The following is a 22475-nucleotide window of genomic DNA, read 5'->3' as shown; positions in this document are numbered from 1 at the left end:
TCTCTGCCATTTGTAAGCTTATTCATTAGCTGTGGTCTACTAAAAGCCTCAAAGGCATCAGGGCTAAAGTGGAGAGAACAAAGACACGGGTCTTAAGGAAGTTTTAATCGTCCACAAGCATCTTCCCATTTTTTTTCCTCTTCTTATCACTAGGAAAGCAATGAAGATGTACATTGCTTCTTTTGTTGCCCTTCGACTGAAAATTACAACCAAAGGCTGCACAATGCAGCATCAGTATTTTATTTTCCAAACTGTGTTGTGGTAAAAATAGCAACAGGGAACAGCAGTAGCTCATCAAGTGCAACCATTTCACACCATCAAACTAATGGTTCCCCCACAGTCCAAAATATGTATAAAACGATGTGGATTTTTTAAATAACATAAATCTTTCATGGGTTTTCTACTATCTATTTCAGTAAGAGACATTATTAACGTTATATTAAGCCATACAAGTCTTAATACCCGGGGTTTCCTTCAAGCAGTGTTTTATGTATTCCTCATGGAAGTCATGGATATTTTTTATTTGGTATTGATAGGCATTGAAAGACTTCGTATTGAGCTTAAATGTACTGAGCCCCTGAAGGCACATGGTGATTTGAAAAATAATTAAGTGCATTTTGTGACCAAACTCAATGTTTTTCTTGAAACGCAAAACTTTTGTATGGTTGCCAGATTTTTCACAATTTCTTCTCAAAACTAGCCCAGTTGCTTGTTGAGAGGAGTACCCCAGTAAAAACTGAGTTCCGAGGGGTAAAATACACGTTTTTTGGAAGAGTTCCATGGTACAGATCGCGTTCCAGAGGCTAAATATAACATTACTGGGGTCACTTCAACCTGTGAGTGTGAAAAACAACCGGCAACAACAGTGTTAAAGTAGCCCAATTCCACAGGAAAACCGCAGACTTGGCAACACGAGAAAACGCAACTCTTTGTAAGTTAATGCAAAGCTTTTTGAGGAAACAAAACCTTTCTCAGAGAGCAAATTTTTGTTTTCCGATTTACTTACTGAAAGCTCTCCTGTCCCTGTTGGGAGAAACTGAGCGTAAATGCAGAGGCATTTGTGTACGCTTATATATTTGCCAAAAACAGAACATTTTATATTAAAAACAAACAAGCCCAGCCCAGATGAGAAAAAGTAAACCAAAAGTAAAGTAACACATTAGTTTCCCAAAAAAAAAAGAATTATTAATATAGTAACTTTCCCCAACATTGGGCATGCCGAGACAAAGTTTGTCTCAAATTGCTGAAAATAAATATATGCTGCATTCTTCATTTGGGAAAACTGTGGCTAGTTAGGCTGCTTGCTATGTTTTAAGGCAAGTGATGTTTTGGGAACTTTATTATAAAAAACAAACCTGAAAATGACACAAGCTGGATTTCTGTCGCTTTGTATGTGCACAACACGTTAGCATTTACACTAGCCACTAAACCATGGCTCCAACAGAGATAGCTCTATTTTAATGGCTTCCTTATCTACTGTAATGGGTGAGCTCGTTTGGTTTGTCTGTTAAATACATAAACTTTGTAGGGAACAGTTCAAGTATTAGCTCTTCAGAGGACTATTAAAAAGCATTTTACTATCAAGGCGACAGTTGGTGCTGGTGATAAAATGTACTGTCGTCCCCTCGGTCATCAATAAAACAGCAAGCGCTGTCACAATGTGTGAACGTGTGAGTGTATGCAGGTGTCTGTCCTGTTCTTGGCACTTGAGCTGGAATGGCAGCCAAGAATAGACGTCTCTTATTACTCTTGGCGGCAATCGCCGTGTCATACATTACAAAGCCAAGGTGTGTTATTACCAAACATTTCAAAAAGCCATCTGTTATTTCATTCAAAAAGCTATTTGGATACTTGAAAAAATGCTGCCTGTTATCTAGAAAAAGTGTAATTTCCTTACTACAGCATTCTTTGCATGTAATGGGCAGTTTTTCCAATAAAGCTCGACAAGCAGTCACAATCCATTCTTCTCACAGCTATAGTAGAAAATGGTTATGTTTGGAATGGAATACTAGCAGGATGCATACTAAATAGTGTGAAGTGTACACTACTGTTTAAATATGTATGTGAAACCGTACACATTATGCAATAGGAAACATTTTTAAAGTATCACATGACCTCAGACATATATTTAAAGGAATAGTTGACACAAAAATAAAAATGATGTCTTCAGTTAGCCAACCTCATGTCATTCCAAACTCATAAGACCTTCGTTCATCTTTGGAACACAAATAAAGATATTATTGATGAAATCCAAGAGCTTTCTGACCCTGCGTAGACAGCAGTGCAACTACCAAGTTTAAGGACATCAGTAAAATAGTCCATGTGACATCAGTGGTTCAACCTTAATTTTATTAAGCTACGAGAATATTTTTGTGTGCAAAGAATCAAAAACAATGACTTTATTCAACAATTTCGTCTCTTCCGTGTCAGTCTTCAATGCGTATCTATGAAAGTAACCTCGTGAATGCTCATCAAAGACTGACAAGGAAGAGAATAAATTGTTGAATAAAGTTTTTATCTTCATAAAATTATGGTTGAACCACTGATGTCACATGGACTATTTTAAAGATGTCCTTACTACCTTTCTGAATGGTTCTAAAAAGTATCAAAGACATTGTAAAACACATTAAAACATTTACTGCTAAATAATTGTAAAAATATAAACAAAATACTTATAATTCAGCAGCGTCATTTTAACACGTTGTGAACTGTTGCGATATTAGCATTTATATTATTTGAAAAATCGAGAGCTAATATAGTTGCAAGCAGCGATTACCAATTCACTTTTACATGTTTGAACATTAATGTGTGTTGTTATAATGATACAAATCCATGCAGTGGTTTTTAATTAATCTGTAAAAATAATATCCCCTTTTTCAACATGTAAAAGTGAACTTAGCATCCGATGACCTCTTTAACAAATAATTTGATTGACAGCAGTGGTTCTAGAGGCAAACTCCTCAAAAAATGAGAAGTTCTGTCGTATACAAAATATCATGCATATGTGTGAAAAAAATGTGTAAAATTAAAAATGCGATATCACCCTCCAGTGGCCAATTTCTTTCAAATTTCTCTCAGACCTTTGGGGCCATGTGTCCCACCAAGTTTCGTTCCAATCTGCCTCCGTGAACCTTGTCTAACAGGTGCTCAAAATTAATCGGCCAGTGGCGGCCATGTTTTTTGAGATAAGTAAATGTCCTTATAGGCACTTGTGGCACTTTGGGCCAAGACCGTGCACAGCGATTTTCATGTTGATAGGACAAATGGTTGCGTAGGTATAGCCTATGTTTTTCCCCCCCTTATAGCGCCACCAAGTGACCAAGCTCTGCGGTTTCTGTCCTGTGACCTCAGATTGAGCTCTTACATAAGTGTTCTGAGTTTGTTGAAGATATCTCATTCCATTCAGGAGTTATAGGCCCCACCCCTTTCGAATGCTTTGGCGTCCTTTTGCGACATAAGTTGAAAGTTTACAGTTTTTTTGATAATTATTGATATACACACTCCAGAGAATTTTTCTGCACTTGTTTAGTTCCGATCAGGTGAAAAACCTAGGACTAGTTCGCAAAAGTAGGCTTTTCAAAAAATCCCAAATACCTGAAACCGAATCTGAGGCATTTTGTCCACCATGAGCCAAGGATTCCAACAATATAAGACACTTGAGCGTGCGACTGACAGTTTAGGAGTTATAAGCGATTTCAAAAAATTTTTTGTTCGCTGTAGCGCCCCCGTCAGGCCGATTGGGGTAAGCCTTGGTCACATTGTAGGTGGTGTGAGTACTATCACCCCTCCAAGTTTCAAGTCTCTTCGACTTACGGTTTAGTCTGCACAATCAGTTTTATGTGGACATCACTGATCCAAGACCATTCTAACAATTAAAATAGTGTTATAGCGCTACATGCTTGAACCCCTAAAAATCAACATTGATTGAAACTTGATTTATGATGTTGATTCAGCTGTGAATAAACTGGGTTTTTCTAATGTCAGAACTAAATAAGTTTTGTGTAAAAACATAACTTTGGTAAGTCCAATCAAATGAAGAAAGAAAAAAGATAAATGACTCTAGTGAAAAATAAAAATACTAAAATGTATTTAAAATACATTTATTTCATGCTTAGTATACTACAAATTCATTTACATATTATGTACTTAATAAAAATACCCTGCAATTGTACTTTTAGTATACTAAAGTAGCAAATTTAAAGTCTGCTAAATTGGAACAACTAATTTTTAGCACTTAATGCACTTTAATTGTGCAGAAGTAGTGCTGAAGTTCAACTAAAGATACTTAAGTATATTTGATTGTGCTAAAATCGACCTATTTCCAGTATACTTTAGGTACACTTTAAATATCTTGCATTTAAATACATATTTTAGGCTTAATATTAAGAAATGTGCATTGTGCACATATAGTACTCCAAATAAAATTAGTAAGTCTCGAGCAATATGCCAGTAAATATGTTAATAGACTTAAACTATACTTAGTATAAAATAAATGCATTTTAAATGCATATGGTTCATTTGTCACACTTAAAATAGAAGGTCGAGCGCATTGCATTGTGGGATACAGTATCGCATTCAGTGTACTCAGCTATATATTGCATAGTTTGGCCAAGTTTGTGTCCATAGTATGCTAGTATGCTATTTCGAACAGCCTTAAATTGTTTTCAGATACAATTATGCAACTCTCCCACAGTTTTAATCAATACTCCTATAAAACCTGAGCTTTTCCTGGCTTGTTCATGTTATCAAGGACAGCATGACATTATATATCCAAATACTCAATACACAAATCCACGAAGGCTGTTTTCCACTGTACTCATCCCTATATAAAGCTTCACTGGTTCAGCTACACTGCATTGCGATTCAACCATACATGATTACACAGCACTTCTCTAGCTTCCTATTACATGGCATCAGCAGCAGTGCATCAGGTTTAATGGGGAGCGCAGTGGAGCTGAGAGGAATGGACTGCAGAGGTCACGCTTGTGTGTGTAAATGTTTCTCATAATGCTTTAGGGGAACCTTTTAAAGTGATATTTATGTATTTGTGCTTTCAGCCCCACAGATGCAGCCGCAGATGGAGATATCAGGTGTGTTTCTCACACAAACACACACATATGCCACAATACCTGAATGAGTAGTTCAAATATAGTTGTTTTTAAAGCAGTTTTTGAATACTAATCAGGAAGGTTTTTTTTTATCCTAAGACACAGACACACAATAAAATTTAAAGAAACAGTACACTAAAAATAATAATTCTGTCAAAGTTCTAACCCTCAGTTCTAGCTCTTGAATGAAATATCATGACTTTTCAGAACGACATGGTGACAGTTATCATTTTTGGTGTACTGTTCCTTTAAATAATAATTTATAGTGTAGTTCAGATTAAAAAAAAAAAAAAAGCTTGAACAAGCCTTTCTTTTATATTTAAGAGCAACATTGGTGTTGTGAAGGAGGTGACTGATGTTATGGCAACCCCTCTGACAGGAAAAGAGGTGCTGTGGCATACGCTTCCCAGAAGCCCTGGCTCCTAAACACCACGCTAGCGGAGAACATCACTTTTGAGATGCCTTTAATAAAACAAAGGTAACTGGCCTTCATTTACTTTCTGTAGTTATATTTATCAACCCATTTATATATAAAAAAGCCACCATATGGCATCTAGGTCCCGCGATTGTGTCTAATGAGCCTTCTGAACGCATTAACCCGTGTCTAGCATGCAGTTGCCCTAGAGATGTACAAAGACAAGTGTTTACTCTTCTTTTTGTGTCCGTCTGTCAATACGAAAGCCCCTTCTATCCACATCTAACATTCAATCGTTATCGCCTCTTTAAATTTCAGTGACAGTCATTAGACAGATGTGGCCCTCAGTAAGTGTGTCTCTGTGAGTCGCTGCAGCTCATAATCTGTGTTTTACAGCTGCCTCAGCAGTTGGTATGTGTCAGCAGTGTCTGTACTCAAAGTACATTGATCACTAAAATGGAGTCTATCCTGTTTATTTGCTTACAGGACACTTATGATAAGGCACTGTCACATCGAAATTCTTTTGCGAAAAAGTCCATCGGCAGTAAAGCACAGATCACACAGAAGACAGCAAATTCACTCAAGTGAATTTTGCATAAAACAAGACTAAAATCTTATGTTGTTTTGCTTCTAGTAAACGCATCCTAATTTATGAATTTTTAGATATTTTGACTAGAAACTAGACAAAAATACTAAGTAAGATAAGCTGTTGCACTTTTGCTCAAGGTTTCTTGTGATAATTTATTTTTTTCTAGTGCTGTCAATCGATTTAAAAAAAACTGATTAATCACACATTTTTTTCTGAAATTAATCACGATTAATTGCGATAAATCCCATCTAACATTGAAGTTTTTAAATTTTTATATTGTAATTGCAGTACTTTTTGTATTGCAATATCAAATTACTGTAGGAACAACATAAAGACCGTATATTTTTATTTTTTTTATTTATTTTTTTTTTTTAAAAAAGACAGATGTGAGTATCACATTACTGATGCCTCTAGGAAATTGTTTTTTTTTTTTTTTTTTTTTTTTTTTTTTTTTTACCTATATTTAACCATTGATTATAGCCATTCAACATTATAGTATAATTGAGAGCTATCAATTTTCACATTTATTATATTTTAAAAAATAACAACTAATTTAAGTGTACTTGAATCAGTCTTCACATAAACCCATTATTTACCTGTGCCCTTTTTTAATTCAATTTAAAGAAATAGAATAGTTATCAAACACTAAATGCTAAATTAAATATAGATGAATCCTTAAAGCTACAAAAGTTATTGATTTCCTCTTTTTTCTTTTGTTGTTTGATTAATAGACATCACAGCAGCTGGGTTACTAGCATGTTTGGCTGCTAGAGTAAGAGCTGTAAGAGCTGCCGCTGCAAAACTTAATGCTGATCTAACACGCATGCTTGTAGTTTCATTTGCACCTTAATATGAAATGATACAGGCTATAGCATGCATTTGCTGCTGCATTAGTACCAAATTTAACGCCGTTAACCTAGAAAAATTTAATTTCTGGGTTACTAGCATGTTTGGCTGCTATTACTCTAAGAGCTACCACTGCAAAACTTAATGTGGAGCTGACACGCATGCTTGTAGTTTAATTCGCACCTTAATATGAAACGATACAGGCTACAGCATGCATTTGCCACTGCATTTGTAAAAATTAACGCCGTTAACCTAGAAAAATTTAATCGCCTGATTACAGTGAGCGACAGGATATTTTTCTGGTCACTTGTTTTCTATAGAGTGTAACAGTCAGGATCCGTAAGTAAAAACGCCATTCATTTTCTCCATGAGGAAATTGATTTTTAACAAATAACTTATAAACTTTTGCAGACATATCTATTGTGAGCTCTGAGGTTGTTATTTAATGGTATCTGCTTCAACTGAAGCTGCCAACCTCATTATTTTAACTTAATTTTAAAATTATTAACAGCAGAATTTATGATGAAAAACTACATTGCCCATGATGCCTTGAAGAAAATTCCACCAATCAGAGAATCACAACAATATGCACTATGCAATATGCATTAAAAATGCTTTTTTTTTTTTGCTCAGCCTACTTGTGTGTGTATATTTAAAATGACCATTTTTTATTTCTCTGTCATTATTAATTTAATTAATGTCATTCGCTATGGTCTTGGGATTGTAGTTCTTTAAAGCTGTAATGTACACAGTCTTGTACCTTTTTATCTTTGTCAAATACTTTTCAAATACTCAAAGTTTGTAATGCTATGACTCACCTCGTACCCACTAGACTTGTTTCATGGCTTATAACATTTTTTTTTTTTTTTTAATACCTATTAGGAGAAATGAATGGAAAAATACCTCCAGAACCATTCCTGCTAAAAAAGGGGTGGGCACTTATGCACTCTATTGGGTAGATCCTCCAACAAAGAAATCTTATTGGTCAACAGTCACATTTAGTATGCTGTATGTGAAACACCACAAGTGTTCTGATTGGCTGTGATTGTATCATTTATATTTTCATGTTATTGTGGACAGACATATTTCTTAAAATCTAAATGGTCATTTGGAGGGAAATTAGCATTTTTGGACTATGGCCTCATTCTTAAATGGCTTACTTTCGGTGACTTTATGAGTGTTTATCTGTAATTTGTATACTAATTGAAAGTGTTAATGCTGTAAAACGCTATTACATCAGTGAGAGAGTCCTTGCAGAGAATCATTCATTCATTATTAACAACCAATTTTATTTCATCATCAATATTTCAAAAAGTCCTAATGCTAGATTACCCCATAGTGTTAAGTGTCTAGCCAGCTGTGCTTCAGTCTCATATCTTGTGTTGTTTCCAGGTACAGAACGGTAATTGAAGCATGTTCTCTCCAGCCGGACATTGACATCCTGCCCCAGGGGGACCAGACGGAGATCGGAGAGCGGGTCAGTGTGCCGCCCATGTGACTTTGGTGACGCATTTCATTACCAGCCATCTGGAATGGCTTTAGTACTGCAAATGGTAGAGTTTCAGTTATAATATATCATTTTGAATTCCACTGATAAAATACATATTCTTCATGTTTTAGTATCTAGGCAGCTGTTAAAAAGGCACCGTCTCTTTTGTTTACTCTCAGGTTTTTAGTTCAGGCCACATTTAAGACCGCCTGATGTTGTAAAAGGCTTTCAGGTTGTTCCTAAAAGCAGCCTTCCACCTCATTTAAAGTGATGTAAAGTGACATGATCAATCCATATGCCGTGTGTGTGCGTGGTACGGTTACCGTAACAACTTCTACCCCCGTCCCCTTCCTAATGAGGTATTTTATCAATACAGCCTTGCCAGTAAAATTCCTCTTCGAATTCTTTGCTCTTTTCAGGGCATTATTCTTTCTGGAGGCCAGAGGCAGCGAATTGGCGTCGCTCGGGCTCTTTATCAAACCACCAATGTGGTGTTCCTGGTAAGTCCAGATCTGTTTACACACACAAACATCAAAGTGAGATGTCAATTAATGTTTTCTTTTATCACAGGATGATCCGTTCTCAGCGCTGGACATTCATCTGAGTGATCACCTAATGCAGGAGGGCATTCTTAAACTATTAAGGGAGGAGAAGAGGACAGTGGTGCTTGTGACACACAAACTACAGTATCTCCCACATGCAGATTGGGTACTTGACTTAAAGTTCTTCCCTTGTAGAAAGTCATTTAAACCAGAATTTTGATAGGTAGATCATTGATTAAAGCTGCTCTTAGGCAGAACGGAGGACTTCAATTTCTGACTGTTATATTGGAAAGGCAAAGAGAAAAAGTAAAGTAATTCTAGAAAAGGTGAGGTCTGAGATGTAGAAGCCTAATTTAAAAGTCAAATCTCACAAAGGCTGAGCTATATTTATGAATTATTCACCTTCATTCATCATCTGTAGTCTATCTGCAGAACCTATAGAAATCATTTCTGAGGAGCTCTCAGAAATTATTTCTGTTGGAATGTATTTTATTTATAGTCTAATACACGCCTGTTGTAAAGGATGAATTAATTTGGTTTCTATCACATTTTCAGCTGCAGATCCTACTAACACAATTCATTATAAATCACATTGAATAAAATAGACCATCTGGTCTACAGAAAAATCTAATTAAATTCCCATTTGGCCACTTTTTGCAATGAGAGAACTCAAACTGCAGACCAAACCAGTGTCATTCAACACAAATAAGGCAACTGCAGGTTTAGAATAAGCAAATCATTCTCTTATTCTACCTGTCCCGACCTAACCTCAAGTTGATTTGTTGTCATCATCAGCCTTGTTATTAGAAATAAATAAAGCCACCGTCTCTCTCACACTGGCTCTGGGTGACGAATTGCCTTGTTAAAGTGTTCCTCCTTCTGGCACTCAATAAATCACCAGTGGTCAGAAAAGAGTTTTTAGCTCCCTGTTATTTAGACATAGCCACTTTAAGCTGACAAATAGAAAGGGACAGGCTTGCTGTTAAATATTGGCTTTACTTCTCATGGGGCACTAAAAATGTCCACCTTCTTTTATGTGGAAAATGAAGTAATAATTGAATGTTGTTTCATCTGTAGATCATTGCAATGAAGGATGGCAGCATACAGACAGAAGGGACGTTAAAGGACATCCAGAATTCTCAGCCTGAGCTCTTCGAGCAGTGGAAGACTCTGATGCACAGACAAGACAAGGAATTTGAGAAGGTAGTCAACAAAAAATTAATGAGATACTACAGAAAGCGATTTAAAGGGCAAGTTCATTTGTTTTGCTTTGTAATGCCAAATACTCACTTGACCTTTTTGTTGACATTTGTTTGTATTGTTTGAGAGTTTGGAGAACTAATCTCTATGTTTATGCTGACAAAATACAAGCTTGGCACTCAAAAAGATGGCACAGCAGAGACACTGAGAAGAAAAAGCATGTAAAATGGGCCTTAAATAGACAAAACAGTGACTGTAATAAACACAAGTCTTTAAACAAGTGTCGAATATGCCATCTAGTGGCCAACAGAGCTGCCAATCAGGTTATTGAACTGTCTTTTGTGTTCAAAAATACATTTAAGCAACAGGACTTCAAAGTACCTCAAGGAACTGAATTAGGCCCCTTCCCGTTTATCTTCTACATGACATATCGTACAGTATTTGGTCCAAAACTATCTTCAGATGTTCTCAGATGACCCCTTCATTATACTGCAGGAGGATGTAAGGATGTTCTTGCAGAACAGTTCATCTCAGGTCACTATTATTCAGTGTACCTGTTCAGAAACCCAAATACTCAGGCAAAGAATCGGAAACTAATCATATAAAGAATCAAAGTGACATTTCATATATGCTGCTTAACTAGCCAAATATGCTAAGCATAATACCCTGTTCTCCATTATTTTGTGTTCCAGGAGACAGTAGATGAGAATATGACGGTGCTGGAAAGAAAAAACTTGAGGCGAGCCATGTACTCCAGAGAGGCTTTGAAGACTGAGGAGGAAGAGGAAGGTAAGAGTAGATAAACATGCGGCAAAACATTAATACAAGTGTTTTTGAAGAGTTTGTATTGCATGCTCATGTGATACAATAATATATTTTTCCTGCAAGTGCCTTGCAATTAAAAGAAAATGGGTTGTTGCATTGTTAACTATGCAAGACCCTTGTAGGAATCCTCATAAATCTTCATTAAAGATCTGGGTGACAAGAGTGTAGTACTACTTCTTGTTCCTTTTTGCAGTTTTTGCTGACTGCAGCATTGAAAAGGCTAATTATCTGATTGCAACACCCTCTGCAAGTCCTGATGCCAAGATGTTTGGATGCCCACCCTCACCACCTGTCAGGAAGCCCGAAATGCACTGACAGATGGCTGAGGTCTCTGGTTTTGGTGACAAGCCTAGACTGAGCATTGTAATGAATCTGTAATTAAGAAATACGATCCTTCCGAGTGGAACAGGGCAACATATTGGCATCATCCAGAGGTCTCTGCCTGCAGTGAGCAGATTACTGTTGGTATAGAGCAGAGGTAGCCAACCGTGCTTTTGGAGGGCTGTCTTCCTGCAGACTCCAGTTACAGCCCTGCTTAAACACACCTGCCTGTAATCTTTCAGTAATTCTGAACACCTTAATTAGCTGGTTTAGCTGTTTTTGTTTAGGGATGGAGCTAAACTCTTTGAAAGGGTAGGGAGAATAAGACCGTAGTTGTTTAAGCTTTATGTTTTTGTTGTTTTATGTGTAACGAAGGCCAGCTGGCCAGCAGGTAAACTTCACTCCCCTGATCTCAAGAGGTGCACAGCTGACGCTAGGGGCTGCGATCTTTAGCGGCCTTTTTAGCCTGCCCAGAGAACGGGACCAGAGGGGTAACATTGATGCTGTGTCCCGGATGAGAGTGAGGTTTAGGGGGCTGAGTGTAATGGAGGCCAGTTGGTAAGTGCTGTGCAGATAAGCCTCAATCCCTTGATCTCGAGAGGCACATTAGTGACTGAAGCTAGGGGCTCGGTCCTTTGCATCCTTGTTAGTGCACCTGCCTCCGATGTCGGTGACCCGAGTTCTAGAGTTGGGCAATTAGGAATGGAGGGGTTACATATGCACCAGGATGTGAACATTTTAAAACTTGATCAAGTTTGGTAACGGGACAGTTATGGGTATATTTGCTTTTGCTGCTTTCTTGATGTTCACCTTCTCGAAGCAGCTCCTTACTACAGGGTTGTCCAGTTCTAAACCTGGAGGGCCACTGTCCTGCAGAGTTTAGCTCCAACCCTAATTAAACATTCCTGAACTAATCCAGGTCTTCAGAACCTCTGCTAAAAACATTCAGCCTGGTTTGTTTGAGCAGGTTGGAGCTAAACTCACTGGCCCTTGTAGGAAAGACCAGTAGACTCTTGGTATTTCTTTAGCCGGTTTCTGTATTGACAGCGTCTTGTGTGGCACTTTAGTCATCAAAGTCTGACTAGGGCAGGCATATGTTGTATTTTAAAGGCATTCAGTGGGCAGACTTTAAAGGTGTCGACCTCAGGGATGACCACTTAACCAAAACATCTAAAGACAATACAGGAAATTACCCCCTACTGTGAGCTCCAGCAAACTTAGTCCCTAAAGATTACAGTACCCCAAATGGTTTAAGCAGCACCTGGTCACAAGAACTAGAGCCATGTAAACATTCACACATAGTTATATCACAGGAGTAAAAGTACAGATATGTATAAAAAATAATACTCCAGTAAAAGTTAAAGTTCTCCTTTTTTTTTCAATTTTACTTGGGTGAAAGTACAAAAGTACTCAATTTTTTTAATGTACTTAAGTAAAAAAGTACTGATAGATTTATTTATTTAGATTTAGATTTTATATAGGCTAATTAATTTAATTTTTTATTTTTAAATCCTATTGCTCAAAATACCTGGGATTTTCCCTAAATAACCACTATATGGAGTCAAGGTATATTTTTGTTGTACTACGTTGACGAGAGTGATGTAGTAACGTTCACTACGAGGCTTACACTGCGATGTACCTGACAGAAAACAGATTTGACCATCTTTTCACCAGTAAGAAAGTGTTTTAAAGCTTGTTGTTTTGTAGAACATCACAGTTATATATTATATGAGAATAAGGCCTGAAGTTAGGAAGGACATTTTAAGAAAAATGTAATTACATTTTCAAAATGATTTTTTTTTTCTTCTCAAACCCAGTTCGTGGATCAGGAGTGGAGCTGTACTCTGCAGGAAGGTAGATCTCCAGAAACAGGGTTGAGCATCCCTGCTATAAGGAGTAATGATATGTTTTAATGAAATGTAGTGAAGTAAAAAGTATGATCTTATGCTTTGGAAGGTAGTGAAGTAAAAGTAAAAGTCACTAAAGTCTTTGTGACTGTCCACCACTGCAGAACCCCTTCACTGGAAACTAACTAAAATAATCATTGTCATCATGTTCACATTGAATGCCCAATACAATGTACATCACCTTAGTTTTCATGTGATGTTATGTCGGGATGTACAACCAGCAGATTTTAAACAGATTCTTAAATTTGTAATGCCACACCCTCCAGAAGCAGGATTGGACACCCCTGCCTTACTATGTAAGATAAAGCATCAATTACACACCAAACACACATTTGTAGTTAATTTGTAAGTAGGAACTTCACAGGAAGACTTGAAGACAGCAGGGATCCTCAAATCTGGCCCACGAGATCCACTTTCCTGCAGAGTTTAGCTCTAACCTGAATCAGACACACCTAAGCATGCTAATTAATGTCTTCAGGATCATTAGAAAATCACAGGTAGGTGAGTTTGATCAGGGTTGGAGCTAAACTCTACAGTGCACTGGCCCTCCAGGGCAAGCTTTGAGGAACTCTGGCATAAGGTCTGTAAATCAGGGGTGTCCAAACCTGATCCTGAAGAGCACTATCCATCAGAGTTCAGCTCCAGTCCTAATCAGACACATTTGAACCAGCTAATCAAGGTCTCCAGGATCACCAGATCACTAGATCACTCTTCAGGAAAGTGGCCCTCCAGGAGCAGGATTGGACACCCTGCTGTTAGGTATTTGTCTGCAGATTCAGTGCATCGAAGAGATCCTGTGTTCATGGGCTGGAGGGAAATAATGATTTACAGTAATTGAGTATTCTCTAGATGGCAGATATAGGCTGAGCGCCAGTCATGTGGCAGTTGGCCAAATTTTAATATACTCCAGTACTGAATCTATATTGATAAGTTGGCCTTATCACTACAGTAACTTACAAAATAATAGACTCCACGCTTCGATTGTTTTCTCTGTGGAATCGCCCTTTTCATCATCCTCAACCAAGGGTTCAGGCTTGGTTGGTTGGCTTCAACTCCCATTAAAAGTAGCAGATTTAGTTGGATTCAGTTTCAGTTTTAGTTGTATCATGGGAGAGAGAGAGCAAAAACATTTATCATCTGCTGACGTTCCAGACCACACTGGAATGAATGAATAATGAATGTAGGGATGGTTCTGTCTCCTCAGCATTGAGATTGTGCTGAGTGCTTAAACCATAGTGGGTTGTAGCACGTTGTTTCCCTTCATGAGGGCTAATGTGCTGCGCTAGCAAGTACTCAAGGGTATTCCTGGCATGGTCCAAGTGTTACATGCCTGTGGGCTTTGCAGCCTTTTTCTTATGTTTATTCCTTTCTATATCTCTCCTCTCTTTGCCATCCACCTACACTTGTGTTTTTAAAATGGCAGCATGACGCTGCTTTTTAAATTTAGAGCAGCAAGTGGCTCCCTACAGTTCAAGTCTGCACTTGTTTAAATGATTGAACTGTGGACAAGGATATTTTATATAACTGTCAGAAGGGACAAGTTGTCACATGATCTATTTGTATGTCTGTCTGTTCATTTGTCTTTCTGGGATAGGACAAGTTGTCACATGTTTTGTATGTTCAATACCTGTTCAGTTCAATACTCATCATTCCTTTTATATATATATAGAACAGTCTGCGGAGAGCGATGAAGAAGATAACCTGTCTCGAGTGATGAGGCACAGAGCCACCATCCCATGGAGATCCTGTGGGACGTACCTGAGCTCAGCAGGCCTCCTCCTGCTTCTCCTGCTCCTGCTGTCCCAGCTGCTCAAACACTCTCTTTTGGTGGCCATCGACTACTGGCTCGCTCACTGGACGTCCAAAGTCATCACAGCCAAAATCGATGCAGCTGCACACAACTGCTCCCTAGTGCAGGTAAAGATAGACAAGGTGGCTGTCTTTATGATATTCTGATCAAATTTGCTTAAAAGTGAACATCTGAAACATGCTTTGATTTCTGCTTAGAAAAGTGTATGCCCTCATGAATGATTTAGGCGGAGTGTAGAAGATCTACATAATTTATGATTTGCACCTGCTGAAGTGGCACGGTTCCTCAACCTTGGACAGCTCAGATGCATTATTACATTGGCTGCTTGTGATAATTATTAAAGTTTTCCATGCTAAATATGCCAGATTTGTAATGTCCTACAGGCCTGAGGCACATAAATGCTGAAAATAGCACAAAGGAAAAGACAAGAGATGGTGTTAAGTGCCAGACTTCTCACTTTATTAATAGACCACCCTTGTCACTGAGGAAGAGCATGTTGTGGTGGGCTTAGCCTGGAGCTAGCATGTGCTCTGACAGCTCAGATAACACAGTAAGGCTAGACTCCAGTTGTTCAGGGTTAGAGGCGAGGACATTTATCTAATAAACCTCAGCTTGACTCGGTCAGATGGTTAAAATTGTGCTGCTTAGTCGGTGGTCCTTTAGATCATTGGACACAGGTCCTGCACAAGGGTTTTGCTTAAATATCCTCACCGTCCCACGGGATTCTGTTGCACACAGCTGTTCTGTGCGATAAGTGCAAAAAATCTAATTTTTTTCCACTCCACATGCTCCTCTTGAGCAGAGACACTACAGGGCAACGTATCAACCTATTTTCTGTATTTTCACAAACCAGTTCATTCCGATCAATACTTAATTCTCCATCACTGCTCAGCGCATTTTAAACAGCCGTGCAGAATGCAAAGTAGACTTAACCCTGATTTAGATTTTCCACTAATTAGTTCTTATGTTTTTAAGTTAATTCTCATCATTGATGTTCGCTGCTGGAGTTCTGCGGTAATGAATAGCCTTTTAGTCGTCGTGATTGCTTGATTGATTTTCTTTCAGTTTGTTATTTCTTCAGCATGTACAATTAGCATTTGGAGGGTTGCAGTACATCAGTCAGAAAGTCCTCAGTCTTTGTGTCTAATTTAAATGATTTGCCTGCTTAGCGGTGGTATGGATTTTTGCAGCTTGTAGGTAAATACACTTTAGGCCTTTCATATCCAAGACAATATTGATAACAATAAAGTGTTAATAATCGTTCTAATTCTGTGAGAATTGGGAAGTCTACAACAAAACTATAATGATAAAGACAGAGAAAACAATATTGTTGGAATCACTTTCAGAAGAGCAATATAACAAAAGACAATGTAACATAATTGATATCTCTTTCTGAACTATGTCATCGAAAACCCATGAAAGATTGACGCTATTTAAAAAATCCACATCGTTTTTGATACATATTTTGGACTGTGGGGGGTGCCATTGTTTCTATGACATGAAATAGTTGCACTCGGTGAGCTACTGCTACTACCTGTTGCTATTTTTACCACAACACAACTCCGAAAATAAAATACTGATACAATAATGACAGCTACTGAAAAAGCCTACAGGTGGCGATGATATAAGCGTAGGCTTAAACCAAATGCTGCACCATCGATTTTTTCCCACAAGGAGTCTGAACACCCCTGGATATTGAGTGAAATCCACGCTGAGAAACTCCTTCAGTGGCTGCAGCGTTATAAAAAGCGTTGGCATATTTACATCCCACCAGGATGGCATCTAGCGTTTCTTGTCTCTGCTGTTTGTAAGCTCTTTAAGTAGCTGTGGTCCACTAAAAGCCTCAAAGGCATCAGGGCTAAAGTGGAGAGAATAAAGATGCAGGTCTTTAGGATGTTTTATTCGTCCACAGGCATCTTCCGATTCTTTTCTCCTCTTCTTAATGCTATGAAAGCAGTGAAGACGTAAATCATTTCCCTTCGACAGAAAATTAGAACCAAGAGCCACACAATTTGGCGTTGTATCAGTATTTTATTTTCCGAGTTGTATTGCGGTAAAAATAGCAACAGGTAGTGGCAGTAGCTCATCGGGTGCAACCATTTTATGTCATTGAAATAATGGCGCCCCCCCATAGTCCAAAATATGTATGAAATGATGTGGATTTTTTCAATAACGTAAATCTTTGAGTTTCCTACTACATATTTCAACAAGAGACATCATTTACTTTATTAACAGCCATTTAAGTCTTAATACACTGTAAAAAAAAAAAAAAAAAAAAAAAAACATTTGTTGAGTCACCTCAAAATAATTTGTTACCCTGCTGCCTTAAAATTGTAAGTTCAGTAAACTAAAATAAGTTTAGTCAACTTGAAATGTTAAGTTGTACTAAGTAAGCTTAAATATTTGTGTTTGTTAAACTTAACAGATGGGTAAGTAACCCAGCTGCCTTAAAATTTGAAGTTGATTCAATTCAAATATCTAAGTTGTCTCTTTAAGTTGAATAAACTTTTTTTTTGAGTTGACTGAACTTACAAATTTATTTTACAAATTATTTTAAGTTGACTAAACAAGTTGTTTTTTACAGTGTACCTTGGGTTCCCTTAAATGCTTAATTCTGTCGTATACACATCACACAGAAATTTACAGGAGTGCTAATCACATTTTACAACCGAATTGACTCCAGAAAACTCAGGTAGCGGCAACCGCATTTACAGAAACTTTATGTGGTGTTTATGGACCCAAACTGAATAGCTAGTTGTCAGTGGGTTATTTAAATGTGTTGTCTGGTCTTGATATAATAAAGCCAAATAACAAACCCAAAGACACTTAAGAAGCATTACTTATAATAAGTGGACATGGCAACCCTTCAAGATTGTGGCAGATATAGGCTTTGCAAGATTGTAAGATTGTGCTTTGCAAAGTATTCTGACTTCAACTCATGTGGATACCAAGCGAGTTGATGTTTTTTAAGTGTCAGCATTGTTCTCCCCACAGGATGTTGGTTTTAGTCACTCGTCATACCTGCTGGTGTTCAGTCTGCTGTGCTGTCTGGGTATCGTACTCTGTCTGGCCACATCAGTGGCGGTGGAGTGGACAGGCCTCCGGGTGGCAAAAGAACTGCACCACAATCTGCTCAATAATATTATCCTTGCCCCAATGAGGTACATCTAAACCTTCATATTCCTACAGTGTTCATGTGGAATGTTATTGCATGTTGTGTATAATTTGTCATGACTGAGTCACGGTGTGTGTGGGTATGTATTCGATGAGAGAATATGAGGTGGGTGGCTAGTGTTAGCACAAGAGAGAGAGTTTATGTGTGTCTTGTTTTATTGCTCTTTGTCTGTGTACCTTCTCTATGGCTCATTTAACAAAGCAAACAATGTTTGGGAGATTTAGCGACTTGGTAACACTCTAAGTGCTCACGGGAGGACATCTGGACAGGCAGGGTGATATGATAAATCTCTAACTAGTTGCTTCTTTAGGGAAGGTTTCCCAAACTGGGTTCATGAGTTGATGAAAAGCTAATTAACTAAATAAAACAAATAGTTAAATATGTTGAGAAAAGTAGCCTTTGGCTAAAGTTTCTTTTAAATTCTTTACTTCTTTTGCTTTTCAGACTCTTTGAAACCACTCCTTTAGCAAGCATATTAAACCGCTTCTCTTCTGATACCAATACGATAGATCAGGTATGATGTTTCGATACCAAATCAAATGTGTTTCTGTAAATAATATTATTTCCTTGATCGACTAGCAATAGCTTTTAAATAACTGCATATGAATATTTCTGTTTCTTTATGTTTCAGCACATTCCCGCCACTCTGGAGTGTTTGAGTCGCTCCACGCTGCTGTGTGTGTCAGCTCTAGGTGTGATCTCGTACGTCACGCCAGTTTTCCTCATCGTAGTCGCACCGCTGGCCATCGCCTGCTATTTCATCCAGAAATACTTCAGAGTCGCATCAAAGTAACCAAAAACGTCTCTTGCAGTGTTTTGTCTAGACTTGTTTTGCTTGATTTAATATTTATTCTAGGAATCATATTGTATCAAAATATTGGTAAAATGCATGTATTCATGTGTAATTTGGAGCTTTTTAATCTAGATAATTATAGGATAATTTAGAATTCAGTCACAGATTTAATCTCAATAACTAATACTTTAATCTCAAGAGAAAGTTCACCCAAACATGAAAATGCTCTTATTTACTCACCCTCATGCTGTCCCAGATGTGCATGACTTTCTTTCTTCAGATGAATACAAATAAAGATTTTAGAAGGTAATCCATCAGAAATAGTCCATATGATGGCAATTCCAATGGGCTTTCAAAAGCTGATGCTCAAAAAAGCACACACAGCCATCATGACTATAATTCATATGACCCCAATGGATGAATCAGTGGGTCTCATTGACTAATAATTGTGTGGATTATTTTGTATTTGTATGTGCAGGGGAACTTCTTACGAAAAGTCTACACCTAATTCACAACACGTTCGTACGTACATGAATTTGTTCTTAACATCATTCTGATGTTAGTGAATTTAGAGTACTTTAAATGAGCGGCCAAGTGCACAAATGTTACGGTTGATAGCTCTCAGTTATACTGTAATGTTGTATGGCTATAATCAATGGTAAATATTAGGAAGAAAAAAAATTTCAGAGAGTAATATTGGTATCAATGATACTCACCTTGAGTAAAAAAAAAAACAAAAAAACAACAACTATAAACCATTACAACTGCCGTACATTCATTTACAATAGCTTCACGTTTATGCTTGACATAAACATTAGAATGCTGTGAAGTATAAAGTAAGCATAAGCTCGTTGTGAAGCTTACATGAGACATTACAATGCTGTTCTTTTGCATGACGGAGTTTGGACACTTGGCGTAAACATAAGTGCGTTGTAAAGTCTAAGCATGTTATGAAACTCACTTGAAAAGTGATGCTAACAAAGGCACATCACTTACACAAGCTTTACAATGCTGAAATTACATTTGAAGTAAATGTAAGCATGTTGTAAAGTGCAAGCGTGAAAGAAAAGTGATAAGTCACACAACATGAACTTGACACTCTCGTGAATGCATGTACGATGTAATTATTTACAGTTAAACGTTTAAAATATTTATAAGACAGTCAAGTTTACACTTGACGGTGCTTTGTAAAGTATGATACAAGCATGCAGTGAAGTGTGTTTAAAGCTTGTTGTGAAGCTCGTGTGAGAAATGATGTGGAAGCAAAGATGAACATCATTTCTTATGCAAGTTTCAGTGCAGCAACTTCTGAAGCGTAAACTCAACCCTCTCTTGAATGCCTGTTCAACAGTTAGCAGGAAGTGATGCTTTATAGTCGTTATAGTCGTAGTTTATTTTGATTCATTGATTCATCCACTAGGGTTGTATGGATTACTGTCGTGATGGTTGTATGTACATGTATGAACTCACAAAGATGGATTGTTTGCCTAAAAATCTTAATTTGTGTTCATCTGAAGAGAGAACTTCATATACATCTGAGATGACATAAGGGGAGGAAAAAAGATTTTTCATTTTCAGGGTTCACTTAAAAATGAAAATTCTGTCATTAATTATTCACCCTCATGTTGTTCCAAATCCATAAGACCTTTGTTCATCTTCGAAACACATTTGAAGATATTTTTGATGAAACCCGAGAGGTCTATGACCCAGATCCAGCGTTATGACGTTGAACACGCACGCGGAGAATGACACACTGTATGAAAGCTATTGATCCGGGTATTGGTAACATACTCTCATGAACATGTGTCAACAGGTGGAGCTGTGGAGATGAAAATGTGGAATAAAGTCAATATTTTTTATTTCTTTGCGCAAAAACTCATAGTAGCTTTGTTCAATTTCAGTTGAACCACTGATGTCATATGGACTACTTTGTCAATCATTTTGGTACTTTTCTGGGCTTTGAACGTTGTAGTACCCTTGCTGTCTATGGGAGGGTCAGAGACATCTTGGATTTAATCAAAAATATCTTTAATTGTGTTCTGAAGATGAACGAAGGTCTTACGGGTTTGGAACAACATGAGGGTGAGTAATTAATGATAGAATTTTAATTTTTGGGTGAACTATATTAAGACCTGTATGGTTTAATATAACATAAACAATGTCTCTTACTGAAATATGTCTTAGAAAACCCATGAAAGATTTACGTCGTTTAAAAAATCAACATTGTTCAATACATATTTTGGACTGTGGGGGTGCCATTATTTTGATGGCGTGAAACATTGCACTCAGTGGGCTACTGGCACTACCTGTTGTTATTTTTACTGCAACACAACTCGGAAAATAAAATACTGATACAATGCCACAGCTACTGAATGAGCGTACAGGTGGCGATGGATATAAGCGTAGGCTTAAACCAAATGCCGTACCATAGATTTTTCTCTAAAGAGTCTAAACACCCCTGAATATTGAGTGAAATCCACACTAAGAAACTCCTTCAGTGGCTGCGGCGTCATGAAAAGCGTCTGCATGTTTACGTCCTGTCAGGATGGCATCTAGTGTTTCTTGTCTCTGCCATTTCTAAGCTTTTTTTTTAATAGCTGTGGTCTACTAAAGGCCTCAAAGGCATCAGTCTAAAGTTGAGAGAACAAAGACGCAGATCTTTGGGAAGTTTTATTCGTCCACAGGCATCTTCCCATTCTTTTCTCCTCTTCTTATCGCTAGGAAATCAGTGAAGACTTACATCGGTTCTCTTGTTGCTGTTTGACTGAAAATTACAACCAAAAGCTGCTCAATGTGGTGTCGTATCAGTATTTAATTTTCTGAATTGTGTTGCAGTAAAAATAGCAACAGCTAGCGCCAGTAGCTCATTGAGTGCAAGCATTTCACATCACTGAAATAATGACAACCCCCATAGTCCAAAATATGTATAAAACAATATGGATTTAAAAAAAAATTGTAAATCGAATGGGTTTTCTACTATATATTTCAGTAAGAGACATCATTCATGTTACATTAAGACACACAAGTCTTAATACCCAGGGTTCCCTTTAAGCACTGAGATGTTTAACTGTGTGTATTTGCAGAGATCTCCAGCAATTAGAAGACGGCACACAGCTTCCTCTGCTCTCACATTTCTCTGAGACAGTAGAGGGGCTCACAACCATCAGAGCGTTCAGGTGCGCAGAACGATGTTGATCTCTTGACCCTGTCGGTCTTCTTTAGGTTAAAAGCATCTGCTAAATGCCTTCTGTTTAAACACATTCTTCTGGTACTTTTCTCTCACAGGTATGAGCCTAGATTCAGACAGAGACTTCTAGAGTTCACAGATGCCAATAACATGGCCTCTCTCTTCCTCACAGCGGCCAATCGCTGGCTGGAGGTTCGAATGGTGCGTTTATAAGTCATTGTGTCCTTACTGATAGTTTCAGTTTCTGTGAACGTAAAAATAAATGCTG

At 37.7% G+C, this 22475-nt stretch overlaps 1 protein-coding gene across 2 annotated transcripts in view; it reads left to right on the top strand.

Moving 5' to 3' along the window:
- Positions 1-22475, top strand: part of abcc8 (ATP-binding cassette, sub-family C (CFTR/MRP), member 8) — an 82338-nt gene that overhangs the window by 52422 nt on the left and 7441 nt on the right. For both annotated transcript variants that reach the window (XM_051099731.1, XM_051099732.1), the window contains 13 exons: positions 5058-5090; positions 5488-5586; positions 8351-8435; positions 8867-8947; positions 9018-9155; positions 10067-10192; positions 10882-10978; positions 14912-15159; positions 18047-18213; positions 18672-18741; positions 18859-19016; positions 22104-22196; positions 22306-22408. In XM_051099731.1, coding sequence (XP_050955688.1) covers positions 5058-5090; positions 5488-5586; positions 8351-8435; positions 8867-8947; positions 9018-9155; positions 10067-10192; positions 10882-10978; positions 14912-15159; positions 18047-18213; positions 18672-18741; positions 18859-19016; positions 22104-22196; positions 22306-22408 — 1498 coding nt within the window. The remainder of the gene's footprint in view (positions 1-5057; positions 5091-5487; positions 5587-8350; positions 8436-8866; positions 8948-9017; positions 9156-10066; positions 10193-10881; positions 10979-14911; positions 15160-18046; positions 18214-18671; positions 18742-18858; positions 19017-22103; positions 22197-22305; positions 22409-22475) is intronic.

This window comes from Labeo rohita, chromosome 25 (genome assembly GCF_022985175.1).
Source record: "Labeo rohita strain BAU-BD-2019 chromosome 25, IGBB_LRoh.1.0, whole genome shotgun sequence".
Classification (NCBI taxonomy): Eukaryota; Metazoa; Chordata; class Actinopteri; order Cypriniformes; family Cyprinidae; genus Labeo; species Labeo rohita.
The sequence above is the reverse complement of the archived record's forward strand: the minus strand, read 5'-3'. Positions and strand labels throughout refer to the sequence as shown.